This window comes from Agelaius tricolor, unplaced genomic scaffold, assembly GCF_023055355.1.
Source record: "Agelaius tricolor isolate 1412-34295 unplaced genomic scaffold, bAgeTri1.0.p SCAF_11, whole genome shotgun sequence".
NCBI classification, from domain to species: domain Eukaryota; kingdom Metazoa; phylum Chordata; class Aves; order Passeriformes; family Icteridae; genus Agelaius; species Agelaius tricolor.
Genome location: NW_027269271.1, coordinates 8,761,042 through 8,788,336, shown reverse-complemented (window position 1 = coordinate 8,788,336; position 27,295 = coordinate 8,761,042). Strand labels below are relative to the sequence as shown.

The following is a 27,295-nucleotide window of genomic DNA, read 5'->3' as shown; positions in this document are numbered from 1 at the left end:
CATTTTAGTCTGATTTAATAAAAAAGCCACTCTAAGGTGTCTTCTGTCTTTCATGTCTAAACTCATCTGTCTGTGAAATCATACCATATATGATGCTCTGTATGGCTTCCAAAGCTTTTGCAAGAGTTACACCAATGAATAAGACAAAAAAAGAAATTAAAGCATTCTGGAATAGACAAATTCTGCTTATTTAGTCAGAGCCCAGCCGACCAATAGGTGGAAAAAAGGTTGATAAAAATACTTTACACAGTACATATACAGCAATAACCTTCTTCTTACAGAGCAAACTGGAGCAAAAGGGATTAAAAGGCCCTTGCTGGAACAGCTGTTGGAAGTAGAATTCATTCACTCATCACTTGTTCTGGATGTACACACAACACTGGCTGTGTGGCTGTAACCAGAGGACAGGATGAGGGGCATTGCAGACATGAAGGCAGCATCTTGTTGATGAACTTTGAGGCAAAGAACATATCAAATATTCAAGCTACATGTGGGGCTGCTGCCCCACCTACCTGTTTTAGTGACATGCCACATTTTCTTATTGATTGTTTTAATCCTAGTGTAGCAACAGAATACCTTCTTGTGACCTTTAATGTCCCTTGTAAGTGCCACTCTGAGCTTCAGCTTTTCTATCATTATCCATACATGCCACATCAATGCCATGGACAGCTCACCTTGGAGCCTGTTTTTGCCTCAATCCCCTGTACGTTGATTTTTTTTTCTGCTTCAGAGATCTCTGTGCAGTCTCTGATGAGATAAGTCAGTCTAGGTAAATGTGATTTTCCTCCTGAAGATGAGAACTGAGCAATCTTGTGCTTGCAGGATTCTGTACTTCAAGACCTATAAGCTTTTCTGGACTCCTGTTTTCCTAAATAAGTGGAAGTCTGTTCCCCTAAGGTGTAGGATTTGTACTCTGGTATTTGCTTTTTTCTCTCTTCTGAATCAAGGAGTGCATTAGCACATGGCTGCCACAGCCAGGCTGCCACTGATTTCCACAAGCTACTTTCTCCTTGTTTGTGAAGGGCAGATGGGCTGGGGGTGGCACAGACTAGCCTGTCCAGGACCTGGATCAGGAATTAGTCTCCACCTTCCCCTAGAAATCCCAACATCTTGCCTTTGCAGGCAAGTCTTCCAGAAAAACTGGTTCTGGCTAGAGACTGCCTTAAGCTGTTCAAAGGAGACTCCATTACTTGCTCTTTCTGCTCAGGCACTCAGGACACACACCCCAGACTCATTTCCAAGCAAGTGCATGGAGAAGAAAGTAGGAATAGACAAGGCCAAATATGCTTAGTGTGCTGATAATCAAATTAACTGTCAGCTTTAATTCTTGTCTCAGTATGCCACCAAAGCCAGCCTGTTTTCAGGCCAAAATTGTTAATAAAATAACAGTGAGATCAGGATAGAATGGATAAAATATAAGCACAACCCTTTGTCTGCATAAAATGTAAATACATTTACAAAACTAGATCTAATGTGGATAATAGGCAAAGACAACCATCCAGTAATAAAAACAAGAACAAATTCCAAGACAGAACATTGGCTAAGCTGCAAACAATGCACAGCAAAATGGGAAACACCAGGAAAAGTTGAGCTCAAGTCAGTAGATTGGTTGAGGGCTCTGTCATTGCCATAGCTGGGCTCTCTCATGTCATTTCCTTTTACCCAAACAACGACAATTCTGTGTAAGGAGAAAAAAAGGGGAAAAGGCATCAACACCAATCCTGACAGACCCCAGGGGCTCCTCAGAGCAGTGAACAGGAAATTTCACCAGAACTGCCTCCTACAGCCCATGCCCCATGTCTTTGGCAGCAAGCACTTACACTGACACGTAGGATATGGAATCACTCCATCCAGGCACTTGGTGCTGAATTTCTTGCTCTGGGGAACCGGCCGGAAGCCGGGCTTGCACTCAAACACAATAGGGTCCCCTGAGCCATAGTGAGGGCTTGACTCCCTGGGTGACTGCAACTGAATGTTTTTCTCTTCCATAATGCTCTTGTCCAAAAAACAGTTGTCTGCAGAAAAAGAATTCTGTTATTTGCCTGTAGATCTCACACTGGACAACTCATGCTCTGTTGGCACCCCCTGTGAGTGCCCCAAGTACCCTTTCCCCAGCTCAGGTGTGCTGGGCAATGACTTCCTGGGTGCACTGCCCCTCTATTCCTGCAGCTCCCACACCCTGGCTCACAGCCAGAAAAGCCAAGGCCTTTCTGCTTCCCTTCAGCACTAAAAATGCATCAACAGAGCAGCAAAGGCAAAGAGGGGATGACTTACTTCCCAGTGTGCAGAATGGGTAGTTCAACGTCCCCTCCACACACTGGACTCTGAAGTCGGGACTACTTGGATGTTCCAAATATCCCCATTTACACTGGAATTCAATAAAGTCACCCGATGTGGAGTACAGCTTGGCTTGGTGACGCCATTTCAGCTCAATATTGTTTCTGTCCATATCTTCCTTTGATGCTGTACAGGCCACTTGAAAAAGTCAAGAGAAGAGTGTCAATACTTCATACAGACACACCACATGCTTTGCCCCTAGAGCCTACAGAAGTCCTTCACATCAAAAACGCTTCCAAGTGTACTCTGACCCTCTGTTACTTGCAACAGAAAAGACATTCACATCCAAGCTAAAGGAAAGAAAAAAGCCTTGGGAGAAGCCTTGTCACACTGTCAGTCACACAGGGCAAGAATGAAGCACAGGTGGGGAAGACACCAAACACCAATGAACTTCCCTATATATATTTTTGAGAGATCCCTCCTTCCCTTCTGCTTTGTACTTCTCTAAATTTGTTTTCTCATCACGGAGGCACCCCTGGCTTTCCCCAGCACTGCCACTCATTCAGACCCATTCTCCTGGCTCACTGCCTGCTGGGTGGAGCCATGACCCCAGCCCACAAGCCGAATTTTAGCAGAAACTCCTTTGAGACAAAAGGAGGACTCACTGCCATTCTTCCCTGCCAGCATTTTGGTCCCAGCACCAGTGCTGTCCTCAGGGTCTCAGAAGAAGACAAGAGGAGCAATCACACAGCCTTTGGCCACCCAGCACATGCTTCAACCTACCTAGGCAAACTGGGGGGTCTGTCCACTGCCCATTGCGACAGGTGATTCTCGGAGATCCTTTCAGGATATAGAAATTTGGGCATTTGTACTCCACAGTATCACCTTCTTTATATTCTGGCAAGGGGAAGAGAAGAAGCTCTCCACTTTGAATAGCTGGAGGTGTGCCACATCTCCCAGGTCGTCCTGAAAGAAATTTCCCAATCAGAGAGGAAGTTCAACTGCAGAGAAGGTCTGGTCAATTATACCACCCACACTATGTTGGGTGGAGAAGTGGAGTAAAGCAGAGAGAGAACCAAACAGCTGCCAGGAGCAAGAGTTTCTCATTTCTCCAAAGTTCAGGCTCACAACTGCCAGCTCACTCCCTCTGAGCACAGCTTAAGTGCTTGCAGTTGTCTGCAGGATTTCATCTTGTCCTGCATAAGGTGTGGCACTTGGCCCTCTTGAGTGAAGCCACCTGAGTCCCTCGGCTTGGTAAATTCATCCCATCTGAACAGAGACCTGGGGAGTGGCCTGCCTTGTCCTGAGTGTGCCAGAGCCATGGCAGCTGTGCACAATGAGGGCACTGAGATGCTAAATGACAATGAGGCAGCTTCATGATGCTATCACTGACAGGAGGCTGGATGGAGAGAGAGGGAGACAGAGAGAAGTTACCTTTGCATGTTGGCAGCTCTGTCCAGGTCCCATTTTTGCACACTACAGTAGAAGGCCCAGTCATCTTAAAATTTTTCCAGCACTGATACTTTGCACTCTCTCCAGGCATATACTTGGACTTTCTAATACCATCAATGGTACCACCAGCAATTTCTAGAGGAGGATCACATCTCACATCTGAAAAGAGACACAGCTGCAGTCACCTTTCCAGTTATTAACATGTTCATCTATACAACCACAAGTGAAAGGAATTAGCCTTGTTACAATTTCTGTACAGATTTTCTGCCTCAGGTGGGTCAGAGGAGTTCACCATAGGGAAAGCAATGAGGTGTGGCAGTGGCAGCAGAACACTGTTTGGGACTCTCAGGAGATGGCAGGGTCAATAAGAGTTTCTAGAGAAAGCCAGTGTTTCTGTACTTATGCACAAGAACCACACCAGCCTTGTCTTTCCCTGGAGAGCCCTGGCCTTCCTGGAAACCACAGGGGTAGCAGCCAAACTGATTCCCTGCTGAAGTGCAGAGCTCTGGAGAGCTGGCTGTGCTGCAGGAGCTTGTCAGCCTGTGCTGCTCAGGGCTGGGTAAGCACCGACAGCTCCACGGAGCTGTGCTCACCCTGCAGCCACAGATTGGGGTGGGGGACTCTGGAGCATTCCTGAATGTTCCTTGTCACAGGAATGATCTTTCCACTTCCATGGCCCTAGCAGATCTTACATGGGTTAGATCTGGGGCTCTGCTAGGCTCTGCATTGGCCAGAGTGGAGCACTGCAGAAGAAGAGCTGCTTCTCTGTCCTACTGCTGCTTCCATTCAGCTACCAATACAAGAGAGAAGCCCTTAGATGTCTGTCCACTGAAAGTCACTGAAGTGGTGGGCACTGGGGAAATACCAACAGCATACAGGAGAATGACAGAGCAGCATGACAGAGCAGGCCCTGCTGCTTCAGGAACATTTTTGCTATTGATGAAAATATTCCCAGGATCTCTAGAAGCATCAAGTTTAATTAAATTTCTGTGCAAGGAAGCAATAGCAAGTTCAAAGCTGGAGTAGCCAAAGAAAACAAGTAAAAAAGGCAAAGTCTTTGGAGTATTTCAATAGAGAAGTGGTTGCCTCTACGCTAACAGGCAAGGTGAAAGTACAGATTCCTACCTCTGCAAACTGGGGCTTCTGACCATTGGCCATTTGAACAAAGGATGTAATTTGCACCCGTCATCTGAAAGTTGCTTTCACACTGATAGTGCACCCTGGCCCCGGGCAGGTACCTCTCCTGAGGAGCGTCTGCCATGCGCGCGTCGGGGATCTCCGGCGCAGCTTCACAGCTGACATCTGCAGAGAGAGGATTTGTGGTGAGAGACACAAAACCACACAGCATTCCAGAGCTCCTGGTGTGCATTGAGTAATGCACACCATTTTCTAAAGGTAGAAAAAGGTTTATTCTGATATATTATATGGTTTATTCTGCAATGCTTCAGCACCCAGTATTGTTTGCTTACAGAAACTAAAAAGAGAGGTCACAGAGATCAGCCAGCTGTGCTGCACAGCATCGTGTGCCACTAGTTTGGAGAATGACACAATTTATTTACTATTTGAAGATGCTTGTCAGCAACTGACATGCTAGTGATGTGAAAATAAGATCCATTGCCCCAGAGTTATCTGCTCCTTTGCAGCCAGGATGCTGCAGGATTCCTCCCTAATGTCTGCCTGCTTGACTTCAAGAGAGCCAGGATTCAGCTACCAGCTCCAGCCCATGGGGAGATGATTGCTTTGCTGATCTACCCTGCTTGTTGCTTTCCAGAAGCCAGAAAAATAGGTGTGGTAGCAGCCCATTCAAAGCAAGTCACCTGTTGGCTCTATTGGCCTGACTCACCTGCATGCCCAAGTAAAAATTATCTTAATTCACAACATGAAATGCTAAGAAGGATCATGGATTACTTAGAAGTAGAACCTATACCTCTACAGAAGGGTGAAGTGGAAGGTGATGTCCAATTTCCCTTCCTGCAGAAAATTTCAGGGGAACCAACAATCTGGAACCCTGGATCACACTGGTAGCGAACTGTTTCACCAGGCTCATAAGATTCTTTCTTTCTGCCTTCAAACTGAGCATTGGCAACTTTTGGAACACTTCCGCATGGCATTTCTGAAAAGATAACAGAAATCTGCTGTGTGTGATATACATTGAAGAAGTGTACTTACTGCATCAAACAGGTGCTTTAGAGAGCTATTTCTAACATCAGCACAGTCACCTGCTAACAGTGGATTATATAATTATAATTAGTTAATAAATGTATAAAAGGTAGCATACAGAAGATTAAAGAAATCATTCCCCCAAATATACAGACTTCAGCCGCTGAAACACTCCAATTCTGTTTCTAAACATGTCAGAAAGTTTTACTGGAGGCTTTTGTCCCTTGCTACCCTGACATGATTTCCAGCCCTGAGGCACCACAGCCACTTTTAGTCACCAGTGGACTCTGGAAAAGAGTTCCTTGGATCAGGAGGATATGCTTAGGACTCATCTGGGAGACATATGAACTGAGCAAAGACTACAAGAATATGAAGGAATATTTAAAAACTAAGCTGCATCAAGAAAGTCAGTTTTGCATCCAATCAGGATTGTTCTGAAGACATCCATAATGGAAGATTCCACAGCAAAATACGAAGTAGAAAAATACACTTTTACTGATCAACCTCCAGTTTAAAATTCTTTCCACTTAATTGCTAAATGCACTTCAAAAAAAGTAATTTTTGATATTACCCAAACATGAAGGAGCTGCAGTCCAGTTTCCCATAAAGCAACTTCTCTCTGTTGGTCCATTTAACGTGTATCCAGAATGACAAACATATTTAAGTCTAGCACCAGCCAGATACATTGTTTTCCCTTCTCTTTCAATTCTTAAGTTTGGATTTTCAAGCCTGGGAGCATCAGCATATTCTACAGATTCTGGTGGCAAACATGGTGTTTCTAAAAAACACAGACAACACAGATAAAAAATAATGCAAGACAATCAATATTGCAACTGTAACTAAGTAATAATTTACAGAATTGAGGACATTATTTAAGGCCCCCAAGTCAAAACTGAGACTCTGTTAGGCAATATACTAAACAAAAAAATAAGCACACAGCTCTTGAGGGACTACCTGAAAATTGTATATGCCATCTCAGATAAGTCTGTGTAAATGAAAAACCTGCAGTTGTTTGCACCCTTTTAGCAACTTACGTTCTACTGCTTTCCTGCAGTTCCCTGTCCATGGTAACCTTAGGTAAGTAACAGCAGCCTCTTGCCCATGATGACTGCAGATGAGTAACACAGATATCCATAACAAAATGACGGAAAAGAAATGTTCCAGTACTGACCAAGACAGTGAGGTGGTGATTGCCATTTCCCATCTATACAGGTTATGTCCTTCGTACCGACGAGCTGGAAACCGACGGGACATGAAAAAAATGCTTTACTCCCAATCCTGAAGTTTCTTCCTGCTGTTGTCTGCTGAGTACCAGGGACCTCAGGTGGAGGTGGGCATGCATTCTTCTCAGCTGAGGACACATATTCATGTTACAATAGAACAGAAAGTGTAGCAGCAGAGATTACAACACAAACAACTAAAACAACACTGGTGCTAGATAACTCCAATAGCTATCTCAAGCTTTAATTAATACTGTGATCATTTGGTTCTGCTTCAGAAACAGCAGAGCTGCCTTCAGCTGCTCATATGCTTACAGAGTCATAGAAAAGACAGTCACAGCTGTCTATACCAAGCTAAGATGGAGTTTCTTGTAGTCCCTCCTTTCTTTCTCACACAGCTGCCCACTCTTGTGTGGTTCTCCTGTTCCTCTCTATAATGAACTACTTTAGGAAAACTGAACCAACGTCTGGAGTTTTGTTTTTCTTCAGACTAAGCTGATAGAGCTAAATGAGAAAGCTAAAAGAAAAGAGAAAAATAGGCTAAATTTTTTTCACTCCAAGAATGAAGGACTTTTTCTGCCAAAGGAAAAAAAAGAGAGAGAATGAGGTAGATCTAGAACAGAGATCTGAAGAGTCTTCCAGAGCTTGGTTTCTTGCTTCTAGTGGTTCCAGAAAACTGAGGAAGGGACAGTGATTGCCATACTTTTCCCACTTTCAGGCATCATTTCCCATAAATCTGGTATAGCCAAAGTGAGAAATGAGGTAATGGTTGTTTTACAATCACACTTTCTACAGACAATATCCTGTTCTGCCATGCATAAAGGCAGCCCTGAAGACATTGACCTCTGGTGTGCGTTACATATGGGCAGCCTCCTCTGGGTCTGGGCTTTTTCACTGGCCAAGTCAGCTTTTTTTCTCATAGTTTCACTAGAAAGCAGTTGGAAAATGGAGGGAAAAATAGACTAGAAAATCTTTAAAGGTTTAGAGGAAATAAAGGAACTTTGATTGGAGCTTGAGCTATGTGCTCTCTGTTTTGCATTGGGGTAAAGCCTTTTGAAGAATTGAGCTTAAATTTATCACTGCATCTTTTCTCACATCAGAAGTGCCAGTGACAGCCATTCCAATTGTCAGAGTAGAGAGCATTAAGTCTGCCTTACTAAAGTGATGCATCTCTAAAACTAGTTACCTGCTCCAATGATGGCCACAACTACCCTTCAGCATATGATCAAGTAAACCTTTCTGTTTCAGCCTAGGGATACAGCAATGCTAAGAATCCTTAATAATGAGCATTTATCATGCCTGCATCAAAAGAAATGGTGCAAATGTAAGAACACACCTGGACATGCAATCTCTGGTGTCCATCTCCCAGACACACAAGTTGCCTGTTTAATATTTTTATCATTTAATGTACATGTATAATGTATAACTTTTTGGAAGTCAGTCTTCCTTTCTCTCGTGGAATACTGGCCAGAGTGCACCAGCGAAACATCATCTGGAATTACACATCGAGGGAGTGCATCTGAAAAAAACCAAAAAGAGCTTAAAAAATAGATTTAGATCTGACAATATATACTGATGTTGATGTCATCATTTGTACAGAAGTTCCACGTGCACTTGAGGAAGAACTTTACTGGGGGGGGTGCTTGAGCAGGGAGGTTGGACCAGATGGCCCACTGTGGGCCCTTCCAACCTTACTCATTCTGTGACTCTGTGAGAAGAACTAATCCACATAAAAGTGGTTATGGTTGGACAAGCTTAACACATTGTGGCTATTAACATTACTTTTAATTTCTTTCAATAATTGACTTTAACCACTGGGCAAATGTCTATTTCTTTCCCTTTACAAAACTGTATGTGCAGAGTCTTTCCAGGATGAAGGACTTGCTTCCATTTAAAAGGAGTAAATTAAAACCACTCAGTTTTGATGCATTAAACTAGCATGTCTGGCTACATACTGATGGCTGAAGTCCATTTTGTAGTCAAATTTTGTATACAACTCTATTACACTCACATAGGAAATATTATGGAAACAGATTACCAGCACAAACAGGTAAAGGCTTCCATTCTCCATTAACACATTTTATTTTCATTTCCTCAGTATTGTCAGAGCCTGGTTTACATCTACAAGTTACTTCATCCCCATGTGAATACTGGGCCTTGTCTGCCTGATGCAGAACAACATTCGGGATAGAGGAAGGTGAGTCACAGGGTATTTTGTCTTCTGTTGAAAAGAGAAAAAGTATTCCACAATATTACAGGAATCACATATCAATAGCTGAAAAAAACTTAAAATAACTATATTTGCATTTGGTGAACCAAACCTACACCCACTAATTGTAGCAACTAAATTTCAACACAGCTGGGGTATGTATATCTTTTAGCCAGTTTGCTAAATTGCTTTCCTGTCTTTTCCCTTCTTTTTCCAACACTGGCATGATCCACAGGTAGTTCCAGTTCAGAGTACAGAGTAAGGAAAACTTCAATTAATTCAAGTCACCTGAATCACTGACTCTGATCAGTCAAAATTATAATTGATCATACACCTGCACATTGATAATGTTTCAGTTAAAATTATTACAAGAACTGAAAACCATTGTAAGGTCTCTTACAGGACTGTAGATCTGTCATCTCTCCATGAGAACTGCAGTTCTGCTATGGCAGTAGTGACAGCACAAGTTAATGGCTTGTCATGCAATTTTATCTTATTATTTTATTACTTTGAACAGAAAAATACATCTGCTAATACATATTTTTAATTGTGAAAATATCTATGAGGTAATAGCCTGCAGAGAATTACAGACTTCTCAGAAGTAAGAGCTGTGTAGCTTACCAATGCAAGACGGAGGAGATGACCACTGTCCATCAATGCATTCTATTTCCTTTGATCCAACCAACTTAAATTCGCTGTTACATTCATATTGCTTTCTGGCCCCATGCTGGTACTGTTCCACAGAGCCATCAACAATTCTTCCACTGGGAATTTCAGGGGGAGCTCCACAGCCTTTGACACTCTCTGAAATCAAGAGATAAGTCTATGCTCTGAACTCAGTACTTTCACCATAATTATATCTTAAGTACAACATAAACCATATTGAATCTATCAGTTAAAGTGAAGGAAAATCAGAGGAACAGGTTAAACAGGTGATCAATTTATGCCTTTCAATGTCTGGATTTGGGCTGGGTTGAAGATTACAAACAGATACATGTGACCAGGCTCACTCTTGTCTCTCACGTCCATGCACTTCCAATGCCTGCTCTGAGAAAAATATTTGATAAAACCTACCCTTTATAAGGGAAAAGTAAAAAAAGTGTTACAAGAATGGTAACTTCAGTATTCTTAAAAGAAAAAAAGAAAATTGAAAATTCTGCAAGGAATAACCTTTGTCCTAAAAATCACCCAGCAAAAAAAAAACCAAAACAAACCCAAAACAAATACCACCACAACAACAACAAACACACACAAAACAAAACAAACAAACCCAAACAAAACCCTCCCTACACACTGTATATTAAAGGAATTCACTTTTGATGCAGTAAGTGGAACTCCTAATAAGGGAGATTAAAATCTTCCTGAGCTACAGAGCCAAATATATGAAACAGACTTGCTTTTAAATGCAAAAGAGTGTGAGCAAAAAGAAGGACAATAGAGTAAAAGTCACCAAAAAAGTGATTGACTGGGAAGAAAGGGAGGTCCCTTTTTTCTTTTAAGCTTTGTGAAAGCTGATGCACCTCATGAGAGGGCTCAGCACCAGCACAAGAAGCTCTTCTCAGATGCCAGGAAGTTGTGTATTAAGTTAAGAACACTAAGTAAAGGGATATATATTTTTCCTTCTGTATGAATGTACTCATCCTACTATATGAAACTAAGAATTTCATGGGAAAATCCTTCACTGGGTTTCTTTTTTTTTTTTGGGTCCAGCTCTGTGTCACCTCCAAAACCATTTTTTCCTTCAATTTTATGTGATCAGAAAAAAAAGAGCACAGGATGCATTGTCTGATAAGTATCAATATTAGGCAATGGCAAAACTAGGACCTTTGGAATACAGTAAGAGAGGACGCTACTCAAATTAATCATTGCCATACTGCACATTATTTATGAAGTTGTGAACAATTTTTCAAACATTAAGGTCAATAACCTGATTAATATTTTGTGCAAGCCATTTACCAGCTCAGTTTCAGTATTGCAGAATTACCTTTACACACTGGTGGTCGTGGAAACCATCCAAAGTGGTAGCACTGAGTAGAGGCAGGTCCCACCCTTATGTAGTTTTTTGCACAGGTAAATGTCACAACAGCTCCACTGCGGTATTTGCCCCATTTGGGAGAGAATTTCCCATTTGTCAATGGCAGCAGCACACATTCAATTTCTGTGGAGAAAAAATATTTTGATATATAGTGGACAACCTACAGAAAGTACATGAAACGCCACTGGTTAGAACAAAACCAAAGGAAGGCTTAAAGAATAAAAGGTTCACAGAGTGTATACAGAGAATGACACTGATTAGCAAACACAAAAATATTCACCACGACACTCGGGTTCTGGACTCCATTCTCCATTTTCGCCACATGTTGTGATATCAGTTGGTATGTTATTTGTAGTCCTATATCCCTCCAAACATGAATACTCAATTGTATCTTCAGGCAGGAACACAGTTTTGTTTGTATGATGAATCAAAATGTTCTCTGGTGCTCTACATGATTCTGTAGAATAAAACAAAGTTAGTGTATTTAGTTATCCAGAAACACTGCCCTTTGGAAGCATCATCCCTGTAGGTATATTTGAAACATCAATAATTCTACATTGTCTGAATATTATTGTAGAATATGCAGCATTTTCACATATTATCTATTGTATTAATCTTCCAGAATTTGTCCAGAAAATTTTTGTCCAGAAATTCAAATAATTGAATCTAAGGAAGAAATATTTACCCTAAAAATTACTTGTCCAGAAGTAATTTTTAGGGTAAATATTTCTTCCTTAGATTCAATTATTTCCTTTAGCTACATGTTATTATCATAAATATTAGTTTAGGTGTCACAGCAAATGGTTTGTACTGCTGTTCCCATGGTCAGTTGTGAGTCAGAAGAAAGCCACAAAATCCTAGGTAAAGACAGTCTGAAATAAAAGGACAAGATAAAATAGTAGCTAAAGTTGGTCAATATTATGACCAACATATAACAATACAAGATTAAATCTCCAACTGTACTACACCTTCCTCAGGAGAGGAAGGAACTTTGAAATAATGAATCCTATTTGTCTCTAGTTTTGTCACATTTAAATAAAGTTCTTGGTGGAATGCCTTAGTTCACAGATGTTGCTCCATAAACTGGGAGTAAATTTGGGCAAATGTACCTTGTATCAGGGAAGAACCACTGAAGAGGTCAGTGATTACCATTAACTCAGCGCTAGAGATCGGAAAAGATCCTTTACATTTTCTCTCTATTTCTTGGAGCCTGAGAGAGGTTAATCTCTGGAGAGTCAGCCCTCTGAGTGTCCCTCTGCCCATTAAGAAACCTCTACATGTCAAAGTGACAAATCTCTGAGGCCAGAGAACATCAGAGAATACCATGTCCGCAGGACACACTCGTGACAGGGAACTCTGAAACATTTAGCTACTCACTGATGCACTTTGGAGGTGGAGTCCAGCCACCCTCTTTGCACTGCGTGTGTCCTGAGTTTGGTCCTTCTGGAGTCACAAACCCATCGTGACATACATACTGGATCTTCTCATTTAAATTGAATGTTGTCCTACGTGAGTTCAAATAGCCATTCTCAAAAACGATATTCTGGCACTTTTCTGAAAGAGAGAGACAAGATTTCTTCCAAGTAAAGCACTGCCAAGCTACATGCATAAAAATCAGAGCAGAAGGATGACAAGAGAAGCAGCAGTAGCATTTAGAAAATTGTTTAATACATGGTCAACTAAATAAATTTTTAATTCCATACATTGTTAATACATAATACTTAATATGTTATTTAAATGAATGGAAGTCTTGGTTGGATGTTTCAGACCTATATTCTGAGAGAAAACTTCTGTAGTATGTTAAATCATTCTATGAAGGAGAGTCTTCATTTTCAGAAATTACTGCTACAGCAAATAGTTTTAGCTAGAAACTTCACCAAAATGCAAGCACACTCACTTTTACGGGTACATCGCGGAGGAGGTACCCAGCCATTCCTTGTGCACGTGACCTCGTCGTGCTGAGCCTGGAAGTCGGAGTGGCAGGTATATCTGACTCTGTCACCTTCCGTGAAATAACTGCTCGTGCCATATAGGAAAGAACCGCCCTCCAGCCGTCCGGTGGAACATATTTCTAAAGGAGAAAGGAAATTTCACCACAGAAATTTCCACAGCAAGAACTGAGGGAAATTAATCCTTAAGTGTTACTAAAAAACAGGCTCCAAACACCTTTCTGCAGCCTTGTGTCACAAAAAGACATTTGTGTGCAAATCTGAATGAAAGTGTTCTTTGTTTCAGTGCCTTGTGATTAATGGACCACAAGATCAGAACTGTAAGTCACTACATAAAGTAATAAGAGGTGGCTGAGTAACCAAAAATCTCTTACTCATTGTTCACAAGCAAGCTTGGTTCACTTCAGTGCTTCTCACATTGGTTTGCTCTGGTACGTCTCTAAAATGTTGGTGTATGCCCAGAGTGAACTCCAGCATCTGCCTCCAGAAGATTTTATCATTCTGTGGAAGTGTAGCAGCCTCTCAAACCAGCTCTAGAGATTTTAGCAACAGCTTAGCATGCTGACTCTAAGGCCTCCTGTCCCCAAGAGCCCAGACATGAGGCAGATGGCTGAAGAGATGTTATTCTGTGTTAGCTGAGTGCCTGCTCCTTTCCTCCAGGCAGGGCTCCTCTCATCTCCTGCACTGAGCACCACTCCACTGAGGACAACGAGGAAAGAGCAACCTTTTGTAATCCACTTTTTTTGTAATGCCCTACCAGCACATAGGTACTTTGCTGTGACTGAAGATGTGTGAGAGGAGGCCTCATCTCTCTGCTTTAGATTAATTTTAAGTCCAATTTATCTTAAATCTGAGTCAGTGTATCTGGTTCTCTTGCCGTTACCATGATCCATTTCACCTTATTGCAAAAGTGTGACACCTTTTAGGCTCTAAAAATTTAGTTTTCCAAAGGGATCAGGCAATGCTTCTCAGAGAGGATGAAGACTAAGTGCCAAAGTGCCCAAGCCACAGAAGGGAGAATATATTTACTTAGAGTAGAAACTGTTTGTGTGTGCAGCTGTCATGCAGATGAAAGTATATACTTTCATATTACCAGAAGCCAGAGAAGAGGAAGGTTTACTATATGTTTCTTAGTCTTATGAATATTTTCAGGAGTAAACAATTTCCAAAATCCAAAAGCATAATTTCCGAGTGTCCCCAGGTGACATTTTGTGCTCTGCAGATACGAAGACAGTCTGGGTGCAGTTCCAGGGATCACCTAAAGCAGTTTGACTTTCAGCAACTGTTTTGTCAGAACAAGTTCTGCTGCACTGATCTTTGATAATTAACCCAGAATTGAGTATATAGTGGAAATGTACTCACTCAGACATTTTGGCTCTGGAAACCAGCCCCTTTCAGTACAGGTAATTCGAGCCCAGTAATTTCCAGTGGGGGCTAAATAGCCACTGAGACAGGAGTATATTATAGTCTGTCCAAATCTCATTGGAAAGTAGGAGTTTCTATAGTACTCATACGTATCAGATAATTTTCCATTTTCTATAGGTGGGTATTCACACGGTTTCCCTTGAAACAGAATGAAACAGCAACAATATCAACACATGCACAATAAAAAGCTCAGGACACAACTCAGATTCAGATTAATCATCTGAGTATTTTCAGAAATGGACAGAACCAGGACTGCACACCCTGGAAGATGGTAAGGAGTGCAGGAACAACCACACTCTGCTCCTGGGGTCTTTGCCTACAGCTGTGTTACTTCCCTCAGTTCCATTGCAACCAGCAGAAATCCAGCCAGCACTCTCTGCAGACTCCTAAGGGTGATTTGTGGGACCAAAGGTTAGTATTCATTGTACAGTGAGATGGCCCTGTAGAGGGTCTTGATTAAATTTACTATTCTGACCATAAAGGGAGCCAAGTCATCTGGCTCAGATATAGAAACTGAACTGTGAACTCTTAACATTGAGATGACTCCTGCCACTTCCATTTATGACTTTTGGGCTCCTGCACCAAAAGCTCTTCCTGACTCTTTTCATTTTTATTTTAAAGCTGCAGCACTTTAATTTTCTTCTCTTGGTTCCACAAAAGAACTGACACTTTCCAGGGAAAAGTCCAGGATAGAAGGAGGAGATTCTCAGAAACTTCCATTCAAGTTTACCCAGGCTCCTCCCAAAATGTTCTGACCAAGGGCCTACATGCCAGGGCAGAGCAGACCATTCAATAACGAGTGAAGTGGGCTCAGAATGACACCTGAATTTCGGAACACGATTGATAAGAGAAAACATTAACTCAGATACTAAAAGAACATGTTTCAGAAATAGCTCTAATCATCTTATCCAAAGGTTCCTTTACAAGACTGATTTCATCAGAGGCTTCTCTCACATTTGAAGTTTTATTTTCAGTGACCAAAGATGAAAGAGTGTTAAATTTTGAAACTGCCTGCCAATTTATATATATATATATATATTTATACTGTGCCTACTGGGCAAAACTAGCATTGCAGTTATGGGAAGTTTAACCCAAGAAAGATCTCATCAACCATCAAGAATACCTTGCTTTGTTATCTGACAGGCTATAAAACAGATAAAATCCTGTGACTGTCCATAACATCAAATTACAAGTAAAAATCTAGAGCTGTGATACTAGAAGGAAAGCTATCTTCCAATCATTACCTGTGGTTTGGCTACTTTAAACTCCCCATGTCCTCTAACCCTGACTGGGATGCTATTCCTCAGGTGGAGCACAAACCTTCCTGACAGTGAGCTGACTATAGCCCATTTTAACAGATTTGCAAATACAGTAAGAGGTAATATGTGTGTTAATAAACACAATGTAAATCTGGATTACACCATTGTTTTTACAGGTGATTTTTCCAAACCATCAAATTAAACTTTACAGTACAAAGAAAAAAATAAGCAGCTATCATATATAAGACACCTCAAATTTTGCTCTTAATTTATTTTCTCTGAGATACTTCCAACAATTCCACGTTGTAACTTTATTGAAGAGAGCTACTTACGGACACAAGCTGGTTCAGGCACCCAGCCATTCTTGGTGCATTCAGCTGTGCTGCTGCCAGTTATTGCTTTAAAATGATACCCATCATCACACGCTACTGTGATTGTATTACCCACTATGTACTTGTCTTTTTGAGGGCTAAAGTTCCCAGAGGAAATTACTGGAGGAGAGCATACAATTTCTAAATAAAAACAGAAAAAAAAAAAAAAAGAATATGTTTAAATTTATTGCATAGGTTCTTGTTTTCATAATATATTGGCCATAACTGTATAAAATTGTTAAAAAAGGTGTTTCTTAGAAATGTGTGGTTCTGTAAGAGAAGAGTGACAGCTGTTACTGATGTCATGTTAATTAGAATATTAAAATTTAATTGCAAAGAGAATGGTTAGAGAAAGAACTAGAAGCTATCAAACCAAACCTAATTTTTTCCTTTAGATCTGCAGCTGGGTTTTGCTGGGCTTGTTTATAAACACTGTCCCAAAAGAGGGCAGTTTCACTGGCAGGTCCTAAATGCAGAAACAATTATACTTGACTAGAAACTGATAAACTGATCATTCAGAGGTTGTGTGATTAAGATTAGTGTCCTTCACTGACACTGGAAGTATTTCAATAACTGAAAAAGGTCAAGAATATTACTCTAAAAAACTCAAGATACCTTCATGCTCAGAGAAGTCAGGCTAACAGATTTATAATCCAGAGCCTGTCTTTTGGGGGTTTTGTGTCTTCTTCTAGTTCAGAAAATATCACCAGCACCCTGAGGGCTGGGAGGGGATGGCTGTAAGGTTGGTGCTGCTGTGGTGTGAGAGTGGGTGAATCAGTTTTCATGCATGCCCTGTTGAATCCTCTAGGTCCAGAGATAAACCCAGTAGGATCCAGAACCACTGTCTGAGCACACCCCCGGTACCAGAGCCCAGCATGTGAGTGCCCAGAAGAATATTTTGTTTGGCACTCCTCAAAAGCAGTATGTTGTCAAACTGTTGGCAATGCATATTAATTAATGACATTACTAATCTTGAATCAGAAGGGTCAAAAGCTGAGTGGGCTCCAAGACTGACAACAAGTCTTTAGTTCTAAAGGAGTCTTTCTGGAAGAGGTCCCAGGCAGGTGGGTGGTGCATAAAATCCTATCATGTTGCCCTGTTGCCAACATTTTTTTTCCCATTTTCTTCAAGATTTTGGCAATTTCTTGAAGAAAATTCAAGGCACTGATAAATTCTCCAAAATTTCATCAAACTGTTTCAGTTGGGATATGACATGCATATTCAGAGATTTAAATACAGCCTTTAAGTGCTGTAATTGAAGTAAAATCCATGACCCAGAGGGCTGATGTCAAACAGGACTAGCCTCAAGAATTATGGATTTGTCACATGAACTGCTCAGAAGGCATTTGAGCATTAAACAACAATAGGGACCTTTAGTATTGTAAATATATTAATTTGAAGAGATTCACAAGATTCTGGTTTTGCTAATGCTCTTCATGGAAAACTCTTATCCAGTTCTTTGGTCCCCTCAGCACTTAACCCTTCCAGTCTTCATGGATATTGCATGTGGATGGATTATTTTGTCATGAATGAATTTATTAATCTCTAAAATTACTTCCAAACCCAACTAAAGTGCAAAACTACTTTAGGGAAGACTGACCAGTGCAATAGGGAGATGGATTCCATCCTGATGCAGTGCACAGTGCCTCTGCTTTGCTCCCATATTTGTATCCTTCTTCACAGAAAAACTGCATTATCTCATTTTCCTTGTAAGTCTTCCTTGGAGAACGGACATATCCATGAGGGATCTCTGGCACATCACAGTTAATTTCTGAAATTGAAACAGACAAAAATTCACATATTTTAATTTTTATTTGCTAAGAATAAATTTCTATTACAATAACATTTAGGTTGTTTTTTTTGTTTTGGTTTGGGTTTTTGGAGTTTTTTTGGGGGGGCGGGGTGTAGGGGGGTTAATTTGAATTCACAAAAACTTTTGCATTTGGAAGCTGTTTGGAACTTATTTGAGCATTTATTTATATTAGTATCCAATACTATTATATTCCTCTTTCTTATCCTACTTTTTCATATATGCACTGGAGATTGTTTACAGACAAACCAAGCTTAGTTGCTGTGAGATAAAGTGAAAACTGTGTGGCTTCCCATATGGTAACCATGATTTAGGAGTCTGTGAGAACAAAGCATCTTAATGACACAGTAAATAGTGTCCTTTTACCTTTGCACTGAGGCACATCGCTACTCCATTCTCCATTAGCAGAGCAAACAATTTCTTTAGCTCCAACAAGCTGGTATTTTGCATTACATTCAAAATTTACAACCTGGCCAAAGGAATATTCTTGTCCTAGCTCAAATGCACCAGTCATAATTATCCTTCCATTTTCAGGTTCTTGTACAGGTAAACACTTTATCACTGGAAAAAAAAAAACAACAAAAAAACAAAAAAAAAACAAGGAAAGGGAAAAAAAAGTAATTTTGAGGTCTAGTCTGTAAAATAAGGTGACACACAAAAAAGTTAAAATACAGAAAAATCATTGTAATTTCCTTAAACATATAAAAAATATCCAATCTATGTAGTCGGTACCATTTGCAGCAAGTGTAATATGAAGTCCTAAGCAAAAAGAGTGACATAGGAAGAAGCTTTTAGACCCTCTCTCATTATCCTCTTCTCTGCCCTTGAAGGCTAAGACAGAGCATCCACTGAATTAGATGATCTCACCCAACCTAAATTATCCTAGGATGGTTAGCTGAACCTTGACTGACACCATTAAAATTTGCCAAAATTGGCTGACTTTGCTTAGAGTTGTGCCAAACTGAGTTTTCTATGGACAGTTTGCTATCTGAAACAGTGCTGAATTACACACTGACTACAACAGTGTCTACTTATTAACTAAAATTCTAATTCAGTTCAGTTATTACCAAAAATTCTCATTAAGGATATCAGAGCAATTATATTACTAAAGTAAACAAACACAGTGACAGACATTAATTAGAGCTCTTGTACCTCCCAATTATGTACCTGCAGAAAAAAAAAGAATTAACTTATCTCATCAGATATATGTTATTAAGGGGGGAAATGACTATCAAAGCTCATTCTTAGATGCTTCCATGGATATCACTGAGCAGGTACAAAAGTGGATTCTGTTTTGTTTACCAAAGCTACTTCTCTCTGACATTTGCCATTAAAAGTCATCTGCCTTTTCCATGAGCTCGTATTCTGTCTCATGGGTTCTTCACATTTAGGGCACTCTACAAATTCTTTCTTTCTTTAATTCAGTGAAAACTCAACCATGACAGAAATAACTTAGGAGGACTTTGAAACTGAAGTATCTTGGTGAGCCATGACAAAAAATGTTGGAAACTCTTGCTCCATATGGTGCAGAGAGACCTCAATACCTAAGAGTGAGTGCCCTCAAAATCCAGTGAACTAAATGCAAAGTATCGAAATCCACAGAATTATTAAACCACAGAGAACAAGCTGTAGTCAAGATATCTACTTTAATTTGTTCTTAGAGACCCTTTCCTGTCATCAGATGCTTAACCCAAACAAAAATGTCACTGCTGCCCACATATGTTAAAATAAAGCAGTTAAAAAAGATCCCTGTGAAGAGCAGGAACCTTATTTTCATGATCATACAGGCTTGAAACTGGTGAAAAGGTTTCTAAAACCATAATCTGAGCCATCCAGTCTATTAAGTCTTGATGTCTGTGTCCCCCTTGCTCTCACTCTTGCTTACTGAATGTCTTCCACATTAGTATGCTAACAGGGAGACCTTAACAAAATCTTAATGCTTAGGATGCTCACAAGGATGGAGGAGGAAAGTAGCTAAAAAACACACATGCCTTCACACTGGTTTGAAACTCATCATTCCAAATGTCATTTGCAACCATGTTTTGCAGGCAGCTACTCTGTCAGGGCTTTTGGGTGAGGCAGAGCTTCAAGCCTCACAGGCAAGCCTGTCTGGAAGTGACAGGACTCCACTTTGGGAAGGGTTTTTGACAAAAGCTCATTGGACTAAAAGAGTTGAGAAGTCACTGTAAGAGCTTCTCTGCTGCCTAATTTGACTTTAAACATAGGTGAATTAATACTAGTAAAGCAATCATGGACTATTTTAGATAGTATCAGACAGATAAAAAGACAATTTAATAGATAATTTAATGTCAAACTCCATTTACCTTCACAGTGAGGGATGTCATTGCTCCATCCATCTGCCTGACACTCACGGTAATTCCTTTGGCTGAGCATCTGGTATCTTACCAAATAAAAAGCAAAAAATGCTAAAATGCACTTTCATTATGTGACAGAAACAACAGTGCTGCTGTTTTTGAAGCAGAGGAAGATGGCTTCAGGTGTTCCAGCATAGAATAACCAAAATGCGACAGCACTGAGTAGTTTTTTACCTGCATTTGCCCTATGTGCTGTCTTTTAATTGCAAATGGAAAAAATATCAAATCAAATCAGAGAGTAGGAAGGAATAAGGAAGAAGTCTTCATTACAGAGATAGCAAGCTTTGGCATAACAAATGCACTCAGAGGAAGGACAGCTACTCTGAAAAGACAGTGAGGAACTGAAGGGATTAAGGAGAATATTGATTTTTGGAACTCTCTTTGTGCAACTCGGGCTGGATTCCAGTAACATAACAATTGCAAAAGCATGGCTAAAGCACTGTACCAAAGCTGATTTGCTTTTCAGGAGGAAAATACCCAGACACAGGCACGATACCATGTATTCAACTTGCTGCAGTTTTCACTGGAGAAGACAGAGAATTTCTTTCAAGCATTTAGTGAAGACACGTGAGTCTGCCAGAAATATCTTCCTTCAAACATTTCTTACAACATGTAAGCAAGCATTAAATATTAATAAACTGTATTACAGAGAACAAATGTATAACTGACAGTATAATTAACACCTTATGTTAATCCCTATACATTGAATTAAATGAGTATTACCCATCATTACATCTGTACTCAACTCTGGCACCAAAAACAAATTCAGTTCCACTGGTAAGTTCAAAGAAACCAAAGTCAGTGTCTCCAGGATGTCCACAGGGCTTATCTGGTTGGAAAAAAAAAAAAAGGGAAAAAGCCTTACTTACACCCTACATAGGAAGGTGAAAATGAGAAAGACAGCATTTTTCCAGTGATTAGTAGTGAGTATGGTCTTTAGGGGTTTCAAAAATTCAGAAATGTTCAGCATAAGTTTGATTAACATCTCTTTTTTATCACTATTTTAATAGTTTTCAATGATAACATACTAGAGTATGCATATTTAAAAAAAAAAAAAAAAAAAACTTCAAAATAACTAATCTACCTACAACAAACCCCAAACCACAAATTAGCATGCTTTATTCCTTTAAAAAGGCTGAACTCATATTCAGTTTTATGACAAATTTATGGCAATTTTCATACAATTTGTGACATAATCTGCACCAAAGCCTCCTGTAGAGAAACCATTCATGATCAGAAATGAAATTTCCTGAATTCTGTTGGAGACTGTGCTGAGTGAAGTGAGGTGACCAAAGACACAGGAATTATTTTGGTCCTTAGTGCCTGCTGCTCAAAGCTCCCCACGGGACTTTCCTTATGGCCTGGCCCTAGCTCTTTGCTTTGGATTCCCAAAAGAGTGGAAAAGATGAACACTCTCACTCATCCTCTTCTAATCTCATAACATGGACTGCAAAATAAACTGCATAGCTGAAACCTATTACCTCTTCTCAGCAGAAATCTTTCCTGATTCTTGTCAAGCAAGGCAATTTAATTATTGGGGCCTATAAACATCCTCCATTTTTATAACAAAGACGTGTTTGAGCAGGCCCTAAAGCTGCTGCAGTGGGATTCAGAGGAAATGGCAGCTCCTGATCAGTGTTTGTGTCCCTGTCCTGCCAAGGGACCCCCAGGCTGAGCAGAGCATCCCCTCCTCTCTCCCCACAGGTGCCAGTGGCAGCCCTGCTCACTGGGTGGCAGCATTTGCTAAAACATGCTGCAAACCAAATTCTGGATGGGCTCTGTTCACTCACCAGTTACACAAAGAAATCTGAACACTGAGACAGAGACTCAGTCAAAAATGTAAAAAAAGCTATTAGTGACTTAATAATTCTTACTCACGGTGTGTATTAATCTCTCTCTGAACACCCAGGACTTGCATTCTCAAATCCAATATTTATATGGCACTAGTAAAAATGTTGTATGTTAGATACACAATCATAACCCCTTGTTTCTTAAATTCCTTTGTGTTTAAAGCTCATTTATTACAGAAAAGAAGTATCTACTCACTAATGATAACAAACTTAAATTTCTTCAGTAATGAATTCTGTATGAGAGTGTGAGATACTTGAAAACTCTCAGCACAGTATGCTAGAGATAATAAATAGCAGCTCTCATCCTAATTGTGAATTACAGCTTAAAAGAAAAGGCAGGGAAAAATAATTTCCCACTTGCAAGAAATGATATCTTTCATAAAAATGGTTGAATAAGCTGTCTCTTGACTCACATTCAGAAGCCAGGTTTGTGCTTTATCCTGCTTAGACTAAAAAGTTTTGAAAGCAAGCTTCTAAGAACTTAATAATTGATTTTAATAATGTAAATTGGGTTAGTAAGGCTGGTCTGGAATAAGATCTTCTGTAAAGAAAAAAAAATAAATCCTTTGATCTGGAGAAAAGGAACTTAAAAGAAGTTCCCTTATGCACACATCCTTTTTAAGATGATATTTTAAAGGGTGCAGAAACAAGTAATTTATGAGTAAAGGTACAATTTCACATTGACATCACTGGCAAGGAATATGGTCTGCCAGCTCAAATGTCTGCAGCTGTTTTGCACAAATACTTACTTCTGCATTCTGTCCCTGGACTCAGCTCCTGCCACACTCCATTGTGGCACCGAAACCCAACTCGTCCAACTTTTACATATCCAGGCCGACAATTGTATATTGCTTGGGTCCCATGGGGATAGGGAGGCTTGTCCCAGCTTTTAGTAGGCACTTCTTTTACCCTCCTAGGAGGAGGTCCGTCACAAGCTAGAAATTTTAGATGAAAACATTGGTGACTGAAGTACATGCTACAAACACCAAAACAATCTTGCAATAGGAAATGTAGCAAGAAATCCTGGGGCCATTTGTGATGAGTGTTTGCTATTGAATCAGCCCAAAATATGGAAGTGGCAAGGATCCACATTTTGTAGGAATGTGACTAGACATTTAGAAGGACACAGGAATAGCCAGGTGCCAAGGAACCACCCAGGACAGTGATGGTTCATGAAACAGATTTTACTTACACAGCCTGTGAGGAGATCTGAGACACCTCCTGCCCTTCCATCTGCAGCAGCTGCTCCAGGCCTGTCCTTCCACTGCCACAGAGAACAACTCTGGGCACTCTGCAGTCTCCTTTCAAACTGTTTTCTTCTCCACCCACCACCACCTTTACTGACATTATTTCACACGTCATTTGATTACGTTCTGCCAAACCTTCTCTCACCTTTACATTGCCTAAACTTTCTCTCCAGGCTCAGATCACCTGTTATTCCAAAACTTATTTCCTCTTGTTCCTTACTTACAAGTTCCTTGTTCCTTACTTACAAGTTCCTTGTTCCTTGTTATAATTAATTCTGGGTATTTACTCTGACCTTTAGCTTCCAAGCATAGTTTGGGGAGTGGATGGTGGTGTCTGGTATTTCTTATTAGCTCAATATTATACAGTCCTTGCCCAAAAGCTCCTTTCTGAGCCTCCTTCAGTGCACATGAAATGTACAGCCATGCCCATATGAGCCACAACAAATGAATCTGAATTTATTTTATTAAGAAGTTCCTCAACAGCTTGAGAATGAGCAAAGTCAGATGAAAGAGGAAAGAAGCAAACGTTGGGAAACTGTTAATGAAAAATTAAATTATTTTGTCAAGAAATAATTGCCCAAATTTCAGTGACTAATTTTCAGGGCTTGGGTGACTGAAATGTACGCATTTTGGAAGCTGAAGCTTCACCCAGAGTAACGGTCTCTGAACAGCCTAGCTAATTAAATGTAATGAATTTTTGTTTTCCATCTGAACATGAAAGGTGAGCATTCATCAGGAATAAATAGAACAAACCCTGAGGAATAAAGCCTTGGAAAAGGAATGAAATCTCTGTATAGAAAGTAAATGGGAGAAGAAATGTCCACCAGGGAAGGAAATCCTTTGGTGAGTAGATGCATAACTCAGCAGAGACCTGGCACAGGCGTCCTCTCCCCAGTTCAGCTGTAAGTTCATGGGTTTGAGAAAGCAGCAGTGTCCTCACTGAAGCCTTCCTGTGGGTTACCCAGGTGCTGCCTGGAAATAGGACTGGGGGAAAAAAATCTTTGGGATCTTTCCTCGTGTGAGGGATGTGGAGTTAAAGCTCACTGAACTGCACTGCAGAGATGACACCACACATTAAGCAGCTGATGTGGAAGACGGTGTTTTTTATCTGCTCACTTCGTGTTAGAAATCCCAAAGTGTGGAAAGTGAGTTTTACTTGAGTTTACAAAGACCCACCCTTGAGAACTCATTTGCTGTATTTCAGTCAGGGGAGTACCGACCAAATTAGAGGCATAATTTTATACAATAGTTTTAAAAATGGAAAAAAATATATTTGTTGCAAAGAGAAAAACACATAATTTAAAACTGTATAATTTGAAAATAATGGCAATTTTGAGCTTTAATAACTTTAGCTTGGCTGTTTCAAGTAGCCAGAAGAATTAGACAAGCTTTGACAATACTGCTGATGTGCTAAAGGAAAAGTGTGCCCACACCCATTTTTTCCATTTACTTTGATAAATATTCTCCCTCTTATGAATGATTACATCTGAATAAAAATTATTGTTTCTGTGCACTAGAGGGTACTAGTTTACTCTAAATAACGTAGGAGAGGCTTTTTTTAGCAAGAAAAGACAGACTCAAATTCTAAGAACATTTTTTGCAAAATGTAGGAATAAGCAAAATGAACAGGAATCCTCTAGCTGGTTCTTTCAAATGTGTTAAAAATTGTTAGCTTACCCAAAAAGTTCTTTTCAATGGCCAGAAAAAGAATGTTTCTAACTCCACATATTTCTAATTATACCTTGTTTGAATTAGCACTTTCAGTTTGCAAGCTGAGAGTACGCACTGAAATCCATAATTTAAAAAACAGGTTATTGAGTACAGTGAGAGCTTCTCTACTCCTCCCTCTGAATTATATCATATATTTGTTGCCTGCTGAGCAGAATGCAGCCTCTTAACTCTTCCTTGCTTACATTAAACCCCCCTGCCCCCAGTGAAAGATAATCTCCTCAGTCTCTCCACCATTACTAAGATTTGCTGGGTCTTGCTGGGTTTTATCTCAACTCTTCCCCACTCCTGCCCTGATGTTAAACTATGTGTGACCATCAAGTGTCAGAGTATGTGTGTGTATGCAGTTTCTTAGTGGCTTGAGGTGAAGAAATCTGCTGGCAGGTTGTACTTCAAACTTATATTAATTCCACCATGCACTCACCAGTACCAGAGGGGTTTATTTCTATATTAAAAAGCATGCACAGAATGGATACCTCCAAATTCCTTACTGACAGACAGGAGAGCTGGAATTACTCATTCAGTATTTACATGTGACTTGACCTCAGTTAGAAATAGCTCAAGCTGCCTTTTTGCCAACAATATGCTGTAGCAGCTTCTACAAAGTACAAGCACAATTACAAATCCAGGTGCAGATGGCTTCCAGTCCTTGTGTAAAACCCAGCTCTCAGAAGACTTTCCACAACTCTCACAGACTTTCAGCATGAAGCTTAAACAAGAATCCTGCATAACCCATGGTAATAGTTGCCCTGGGTAAGTTCAATTTTGCTGCATTAATATTTCTTTCCAATCCCCCTGCCCTAAAGAAAGCATTTTGAAAACAAAGTGCAAATTCAGGCAAACTTTAGTTTCAAATTCCAGGACTTTTCTGCACTTCTTTGCAAACAAATGAGACTATTAGTTGCTTTGAGGTAATAATTATTTATATTTAGTTAAGATAGGACATTCCTTTAATTTTATGCTTTTTCAGTTTTTCAAAGTAAAATCCACTGGATCTTTTTGATTAATAAGGTCTTCATAACTTTCAACTGAAATGAAAACCAACCTGAACTGAGCAAAGACATACCAGCTCAAAACCACACAGCACTCTCTGCATAACACTCTATGCCAAGAAACTCAGACATAAAGCAAACAAATTAAATAACTAAGGATAAAAAATATAAAAACAAATGAAGAAAAATACACTGAAGAGAGAAACAGAAAACATCAGATGTTTCTGAAAAGATACATAGAATACTAGCTACCTCTTCAAACATGAAAAAAGCATACCTGTATATATTTATCTCCTTTCCTAGACTAAAACCAGTCAGTCAATAGATATATTAGAAGTTTTTCAATCAATGTAGTAATCATTCATCCTCCTCAGATCATCTTACAGGTTATTCCAGACAGAAAAAAAATATTCTATAAATGTGCATTTCTACTTTAATCTACCAGTTGCTTCCTGGTTTTTGATATTAGAAAAAATAGCAAAGATAATTAACAGAAAATCAGTTGTCTGGCTCCTATTTATAGTGACATAAAGCATTTGAAAAGTTGGGCAACAGATTAATAACAGCAAAATAAATAGGTGAAAAAAAATCCTATGACAGGACACTAAATACTAAAGGTACTAAAAGCTGCCAGAAGAAATGTCAATTATTCTCAGAAGTTAATGAAAAAAACCTACAAAGCCTTTGCATATTGCTCTAGTTACCCTCTTCACATACACTCTAAGAGAGCAGTTAAAGCTTACCTCTTTGTGCAGCACAGTGCATCCAACACAAGAGCAGAGCTGCATAGCCCAGGAACGACATTCTAGAGATTCAAACCCTCAGCAAACACATCCAGTATTGTGGCCTACTTTTTTTCATTGCTTTGTGCTATTTCCACTGCTTTTTTACTTAACTGGTCCATGGACTGACCTTGCAAAACATTTATACTCCGAT

At 40.0% G+C, this 27,295-nt stretch overlaps 1 protein-coding gene across 1 annotated transcript; it reads right to left on the bottom strand.

Annotated features, from left to right (window-relative positions):
• Window positions 1–1,291: 1,291 nt before the first annotated feature.
• Window positions 1,292–27,295, bottom strand: CFH (complement factor H). The gene is made up of 24 exons (XM_071436014.1): window positions 27,103–27,295; window positions 23,142–23,327; window positions 21,266–21,371; window positions 20,492–20,568; window positions 18,534–18,728; window positions 17,958–18,128; window positions 16,319–16,498; window positions 14,665–14,865; window positions 13,251–13,424; window positions 12,731–12,907; window positions 11,634–11,810; window positions 11,303–11,476; window positions 9,940–10,122; window positions 9,148–9,330; window positions 8,446–8,628; window positions 7,061–7,240; window positions 6,461–6,667; window positions 5,657–5,842; window positions 4,855–5,031; window positions 3,712–3,888; window positions 3,061–3,243; window positions 2,275–2,475; window positions 1,821–2,015; window positions 1,292–1,678 (listed from the first exon to the last, which is right to left on the bottom strand). Coding segments are annotated over exons 1-24 (3,936 nt in total). The 5' UTR covers window positions 27,164–27,295; the 3' UTR covers window positions 1,292–1,676.